Source organism: Branchiostoma lanceolatum, chromosome 15, assembly GCF_035083965.1.
Source record: "Branchiostoma lanceolatum isolate klBraLanc5 chromosome 15, klBraLanc5.hap2, whole genome shotgun sequence".
In the NCBI taxonomy this organism is placed as follows: Eukaryota; Metazoa; Chordata; class Leptocardii; order Amphioxiformes; family Branchiostomatidae; genus Branchiostoma; species Branchiostoma lanceolatum.
In genome coordinates, this window is record NC_089736.1 from 13,254,680 (window position 1) to 13,262,592 (window position 7,913).

At 44.6% G+C, this 7,913-nt stretch overlaps 1 protein-coding gene across 1 annotated transcript; it reads right to left on the reverse strand.

The window, feature by feature from the left end:
- Positions 1-6,378, reverse strand: LOC136420260 (leucine-rich repeat-containing protein 15-like). Its single transcript, XM_066407110.1, has 4 exons — positions 6,128-6,378; positions 5,312-5,811; positions 811-974; positions 1-411 (listed from the first exon to the last, which is right to left on the reverse strand). Exons 1-4 carry the CDS (start codon positions 6,376-6,378, stop codon positions 1-3), a joined length of 1,326 nt encoding a protein of 441 aa, XP_066263207.1.
- Between the last annotated feature and the right edge of the window lie 1,535 nt (positions 6,379-7,913).

Genomic DNA, 7,913 nt, shown 5'->3' on the forward strand with positions numbered 1-7,913 from the left:
CTAGTGGAATGGTGGCCTTAAGGTAAGAGTAGAACACTCACCGTCCTCGCAATACAGACCGGTCCAGCCGCGGTCACACAAGCAGGTGTCATTGTCACAGGTCCCGTGTTGACAGGTACGGTCACGCCACGTCTCCCGTAACGACAGCCCTAGCGTGTGAGGAGGGGAACTGCAGGTAGGATTACCCAAGTCACCGTCATCAAATGAAGAATTCCGGATCCACCGCACCAGACCTTGTAACCGACAGTCACATACCCAAGGGTTGGATCCCAGGGTGACGTAGTGAAGGTTGGAAAGTTTGTTGAAGATTTTCGAAGGGAGGGTTGTGAGGTTGTTGCTCTCCAAATACAAGTTGCTCAGCCGGACACTTAGAGAAAATATTTCTTCTAGGAGATGAGTGACGGAGTTTTTCTTCAGAGACAATGTATGCAACAATAGATTACTTTTGAAAATTGTCTCAGGTAAGTGATTGATCTTGTTCGAGGTAAGGTCAAGTCTTTTCATGTTTGTCAGTGCGCTAAAGGCTCCAGACGAGATGCTGTGAATGTTGTTGAAGGTCAAATACAGTCCTAGCAGGTTGGTGAGACCGGTGAAAGAGCCATCAGCAATTTCTTGTATGTTGTTGTTATCTAGTTTCAAGTCTTCCAGTGATGTCAGACTCTCAAACACTCCGCTTTCAAGTTCTAGTTTGTAATTATTGCCCATTGTCAGGGAGCGTAGGTTGGTCAATTGAGATAACATTTCGCTGTGTAGAAGACTGAAATTGTTGTAAGTGACGCTGAGAAATGTTGAGGGTATGTCTTTAAAAACGTGTGGAGGCCAGTCCTTAAGCTGGTTGAAGTCGAGATATAACCCTTTTAGTCTAGTTAGGTTCTGAAACGCGTCTTCAGGGAGTTCAGCAATGTTGTTGCTGCCAATCCACAGGGTGGACGTGTAGACAGGTATGTCCTCTGGAACATTGGTCAATGAATGGCCTGGACAGGAAACGAAAGTGTCATCGGAACAGCGACAGGGTGCTGGGCACATCGTCACATTGGCAGGTAGTAGAAAGACAACGATGATGATGAGGCAAAATGAAGGCATTGTGAACGGTCAATATTGGTGAATAAGCTTAAGGTTGCTGCATTATGGAAGAAGCTGTCTATCTGGAAAAAGGAAGCCACACCAACAGATACCTTCATGTAGAATATGACTGTGCAAACATTCACCTCGTTATTCAGAAGACATCATTTAGTCACCAGTCCTTTGCACCTAGCTATGCAATCATTTATTTGCAGACCATGAGACACCTCCTCGTCTGTCCCCTCCTGCCTTAGCCGTACACCAGAGAGGACCTGGAAGCCCTGACTCCAAGAGGAAGGGCGGTCGCGGAACAGTGTGTAGCAGACAGAAGTGGTGACTCGAGAAGAAGAAGCTATTTGCTCTTGGTACACAAGCGGCCGGGATGACTCATCAACAATAGCACACGTTCAAGAAATGTAGATCCTGAAAGAGCTGAGCTGACAGCACAACAATGGTTTCAGCAAAAGACTGAGTCCAAGAATTCAGCTATCCAGGGCTCGCGGCCCCAACTACACACTTCCTTTTACTTAGTTAAACTATCAAGTGGAACTCGTTACCACTAAGGTAGCGGCGTCCTCAGTAACGCTTGCACTGTAAAGTGCAAAGGTTACGTTTGACAGGTGTTATATAACCAGCGCACTGTCGCGCCACGTGCCTGCAAAGCTTGTGTTTTACGTTGAAGCACGGTTATACCGGCTATCAGATACAGATACAGGTAAACCGTGACTTCACAAAACGCGGCTATCCCGGAAACTCTTCGAAAAGACTGCGGTTTATACGTAAACGTATCGTCGAGAGCTAGGTCGTAAACAGGTGTAAACTTATGTAACGTTACGAGCATAGACACCTTATCTAGGACCAAATGACAGGTTACGTATCCATAAAACATGTTTGCAAAAGGAGATAGTGAGTGGATATCAAAGCCTAATAAGGATTTCCTTGACAACGGCACAGAGGCCGGAGAGGTTGAACACAACGTGGATTCGTCAAAGATTTATCATTACACAGTTGACTGGAGGGGGTCGGTAGGATAAGTGTGATAGATAAAAGACACTTATCTTCTCAGCTTTGCGTGTTTTGCTATACTTGCTATATATAAATCATACTTTTATATTTCATATTATCATAAAGGTAGATGTCGTCGACCAATCAGAAGGCTCCATTTGCGGGCCTGCATTCTTCATACAGACCCGAAAAGCAGGTCATTAATCTTCGTATGGACCTGCAGGTCTATAAACTTCGTATGAACCCGGTGTTCGGACGTTGCCATTAAATGACAGGGGGTTTTGTTTTTGTACTTCATGTTAAGATAAATAGTACACAAATCAAATACAACACAAAGTACTACTAACTACTACATGGACAATGGCTATACGATAATAACGTTAATGACCCGCTTTCCTTCGGTCTATCCGGAAAAGCGGGCTGTAAACTTCGTATGGACCTGCGGGTCTATAACTTCGTACGGACCCGCTTTTGCGTTCGAATGTTCGGCAGTAGCGCAACCGGAACAATGGAAATGCATTCTAAACATTCTATAGAACCCCGTGTGATGCGGAACACCCGTAGCGAACGTTTTGGCGGCCCAGGTATGACACAAAATCAAATACTGCACACAGTAACGTTACTACTAACTACTATGCATGACATGGACAATGGCTATATGATAATAACGTTAATGACCCGCTTTCCTTCGGTACCTTCGCGACCTCGGTACTTTATTCGGTGGTTATACGAACGACCATGCCTTATCACACCGTATAGACCTCAGGGCGGGTCATTAACCCTATATTATAGCCCCGTCGCAGCGAAAGCACGTCGACTGATGATGATGATTTATATTTCACATGACGTTTAAATTATGAAGTAAAGGATTGCACACATCCACTTTAGGTTGCAGCGAGATCGCAACGCGATCGCCGTCGAGTGGAATGGCGGCCTTAAGTTAAGAGTAGCATACTCACCATCCTCACAGTAAAGACCGGTCCAGCCGCGGTCACACAAGCAGGTGTCGTTGTTGCAGGTCCCATGCAGACAGGCACGGCCACGCCACGCATACCGTAACGACAACCCTAGCGTGTGAGGAGGGGAATTGCAGGTAGGACTCCCCAAGTCACTATCATCAAATGAAGAATTTTGGATCCATCGCGACAGATCCTGTAATCGACAGTCACATTCCCACGAGTTTGATCCCAGGGTGACGTAGTGAAGGTTGGAAAGTTTGGTGAAGATGTTCGAAGGGAGGGTGGTAAGGTTGTTGCTCTCCAGATACAAGTTGCTCAGCCATACACTTGGGGAAAATATCTCTTCTAGGAGATGAGTGACGGAGTTTTTCTTCAGAGACAATGTATGCAACAATAGATTACTTTTGAAAATTGTCTCAGGTAAGTGATGGATCTTGTTCGAGGTAAGATCAAGTCTTTTCATGTTTGTCAGTGCGCTAAAGGCTCCAGACGAGATGCTGTGAATGTTGTTGAAGGTCAAATACAGTCCTAGCAAGTTGGTGAGACCGGTAAAAGAGCCATCAGCAATTTCTTGTATGTTGTTGTTATCTAGTTTCAAGTCTTCCAGTGATGTCAGACTCTCAAACACTCCGCTTTCAAGTTCTAGTATGTAATTATTGCCCATTGTCAGGGAGCGTAGGTTGGTCAGTTGATAAAACATTTCGCTGTGTAGAAGACTGAAATTGTTGTAAGTGACGCTGAGAAATGTTGAGGGTATGTCTTTAAAAACGTGTGGAGGCCAGTCCTTAAGCTGGTTGAAGTCGAGATATAACCCTTTTAGTCTAGTTAGGTTCTTAAACGCGTCTTCAGTGAGTTCAGCAATGGCGTTGCTGCTAATCCACAGGGTGGACGTGTAGACAGGTAAGTCCTCTTGAACGTTGGTCAATGAATGAACTGGACAGGGAACGAAAGTGTCATCGGAACAGCGGCAGGGTGCTGGGCACGAAGCCATCACATTGGCAGGTAGAAGAAAGACGGCAACTATGATGAAGGAAAATAAAGGCATTGTCCGATTGTGCACGGTCTATAATGGTGAATAAGCGTAAGGTTTCTGTGTTATGGAAGAAGCTGTATATATGATCAAAGTCAGCCACACCAATGTCTGACAGATATCTTTATGTAATAGATGATTGTGGAAATGTTCGCCACGTTATTCAGAAGACATCATTTAGTCACTGTCCTTTGCACCTAGCTATGCAATCAGCTATTTGCAGACCATGAAACCTCCTCGTCTGTACCCTCCTGCCTTAGCCATGCACCAGAGAGGACCTGGAAGACCTGCCCCCAAGAGGAAGGGTGGTTGCGGAACACTGGAGAGGAAGTGTGTAGCATACAGAAGTAGTGACTCAAGAATATGAAGCTATTTGCTCTTGGTATACAAGCGGCCGGTACGACTCAGCAACAATAGCACACGTTCAAGAGATGTAGATCCCGAAAGAGTTGAGCTGGCAGCACAGCAATGGTTTCAGCAAAAGACTGAGTCCAAGAATCCAGCTATCCAGTCCTCAGCAACCCCAGCTACACATTTCCTTTTACTTAGTATCAAGTGGAACTCGTTACCACAAAGGTCCTAAGTAACGCTTGCACTGTAAAGTGCAAAGGTTATGTTTGACATGTGTTACATAACCAGCGCACTGTCGCGCCGCGTGCCTGCAAAGCTGGTGTGTTACGTTGAAGCACCGTTGTACCGGCTATCAGATGCATATACAGAACTCAGCTATCCAGGAAACTCTTCGACAGGATTGCGATTTTTAAGTCAAACTTATCAGAGAGAGAGTTAGGCCGTAAAAAGGTGCCAACATATGTAACGCTACGACCACAGACAGCTGGTCTATGACCAAATAACAGGTAACGTATACATAAAACATGTTTGCAAAATGAGATAGTGAGCGGATATCAATTAAAGGCTGGTGGGGGTTAACTTACTCAGTGATTTCCTTGACAACGGCACACAAGCTAGAGAAGTTGAACACAAAGTGGATTCTTCAAACATTTATCATTACAGAATTGACGGAATGGTGGTCGGTAAGATAAGGGTGCTTGCTATTGGTCAACGAATTTCATAGATAAGAAACTAAAGCTGTGTGTGTTTTGCTGTCTTTTAAGTCATACTTTGACATTTCGCATGATATCTAAATTCTGAAGTCAAGGATTGCACACATCCACTTTACTTAGGCTGCAGTGATATCGCAACGCGATCGCCGTCTAATGGAATGGAGGCCTTAAGGTAACAGTAACATACTCACCATGCTCACAGTACAGACCGGTCCAGCCACGGTTGCACTGGCAGGCGCCATTGTTGCAGGTCCCGCGCTGGCGGCAAGGACTGTCATGCCAGGCTTCCCGCAACGACAGCCCTAGCGTGTGAGGAGGGGAACTGCAGGTAGGATTACCCAAGTCACTGTCATCAAATGAAGAATTCCGGATCCATCGCACCAGACCTTGTGATCGACAGTCACATACCCACGGGTTGGAATCCAGTCTGACGTCGTGAATGTTTGACAGTTTGGCGAAGATGTTCGAAGGAAGGGTTGTTAGGTTGTTGCGGTCCAGATGCAAATTGTTTAGCCGGACACATTGGGAAAATATCCCTTGTGGGAGGTCAGTGATGGAGTTCCCATCCAGAGACAACGAGCTCAACAATATCGTATTTTGGAAAGTTGTCTCTGGTAACTGGTGGATCTTGTTCGTGGCGAGGTAAAGTCTCTCTAAGCTTGTCAGAGCGTTAAAGGCTCCAATCGAGATGCTATGGATATTGTTAAAGGCCAAATAAAGTCCCTGTAGATTGGTTAGACCAAAAAAAAGCGCCATCTGGAATTTCTTGTATATAGTTGCCATCTAGATACAGATTTTCTAGTGATGTGAGACTTTCAAACACTCCGCTTTGAAGTTCCACTATGTAATTATGGGCCATGGATAGGTAGGCTAGGTTGGTCAGCTGAGAAAACATTTCGCTGTGAAGAAGACTGACATTGTTGTAAGTGACGCTAAGTTCCATTAAAGGTATACCGTTAAAGACTTGTGGAGGCCAATCCTCAAGCAGATTGAAGTCGAAATACAACCTTTTTAGTCTGGTGAGGTTCTTAAACGTGTCTTCAGTGAGTTCAGCAATGGCAGTGTTGAATACATACAAGTTGGATGTATTTACAGGTAAGTCCTCTGGTATTTCCGTCATTGAAAGGGAATGGCACTCAACGAAATTCACACCGGAACACTGGCAGTCTGCTGGGCACATCATCACATTTGCAGGTAGTACAAAGACGACAATGAGAATGAAGCAAAGTAAAGGTATTGTGCAACTGTGACCGGTCATTAACGGCCGATAAAGTTGTTACGTTATAGAAGAAGTTGTCAATTATGATCAACAGGTTAGCGATACCAATTTCTGATAGATATATTCATGTAGAATATGACTTTGAAAATATTTCACCTTATCATTCAAAATACGCCAGTTAGTTATCGGTCTTTTGAACTCGTCAATCAACCCTTGGTTGAGTACGGCTTTTAGATTGTCTCGATATACCGGCGGTGGCTTAAACTAAATGACAATAGCATAGGTTCAAGAATTTTCATACAGATCTTCAGCCGGAAGCCGGGCAACAACGACGATGGTTTGGGCAGAAGACTGAGTTCCAGAGCCCAGCTATCCTCAGAGATGAAACCCGGGATATACGGCAGGTGACTTCACAGAAGTCAGCTATCCAGGAAGCACAGACTATACGGCAGGAGGCTCGTCGACAGAACTGCGGTTTATACGCCAACTTATCAGAGAGAGAGAGAGATCGGTTGTAAACAGTTGTCAACATATGTGACGTTACTAACATAGGAGGTTTATCTACCACCAATCGGTTGTTACATAAAGCATGTTTGCACAATGAGATAGTGAGTGGATATTAAAGCCTAGTGGGGGTTGACTTTCTCTGAAATTCCCTTGCCAACGGTAAGAACACACAGGAGGGGTTTAACATAAAGTGGATTCTTCAGACATTTATCCTTGCAAAGTTGACGGAATGCGGTCGATAAGATAAGGGTGTTTGCAGATAGTCACCCTATCTTTTAAGTCATGCTTTCACATCCTATGAGGTAGTAGGAAGAATATGAAAGTCATGCTTTCACATTATTCCTACTACCTCATGCCTCATGGTGAGGTAGAAGGAAGACGACGATGATGATGAGGCAAAAGAAAGGCATTGTCCGACTGTGACTTGCCTATAACAATGAATGAAGTTGTTACGATGTGGAAGAAGCCGTCATTTATGCTCGAAACAAAGTCAGCCACAGCAATGTCTAGATGATGAGGTTTCAGGTAGAATATGTGCAAATGTGATGTACGCCAAAGGACGGTTATACCGGCTAAACAGATGATTTCACAGTGCCCAGCTATTCAGGCAGCTCTGGCTATACGGCTGGTGACTTCACAGACCTCAGTTATCAAGGAAGCCGACAGGACAGTGGTTGATGATTCTGATGAAAACTTTTGAATAAGAGGTCAAAACCAGTAAAATCGTTGTGTCTCAGCCGTCATCCTTCTGACGCCCTCTCGACAAGGACAGTGGTTGATAGTTATTAGACAGAACCAGGCAACAAACGTATAGACATGTGTCAAGCTATACAACGTTACCACTACAGGTATTTTACCACAAGAAGGCTGTTACATAAAACGTGTTTGCCCAATGAGATAGTGGGCAGATATCAAAGCCTGGCAGGTGTTAAAATACTCTGGGAGTGCCGTGACAACGACAGGAGAAGTCTTACACAAGGGGGATTCTTCAAACATTAATCTGATATTAATCAGATTAATCTTCAAACATTAATCTTCAAACATTAATCAGATATTGCTGTAGCAGC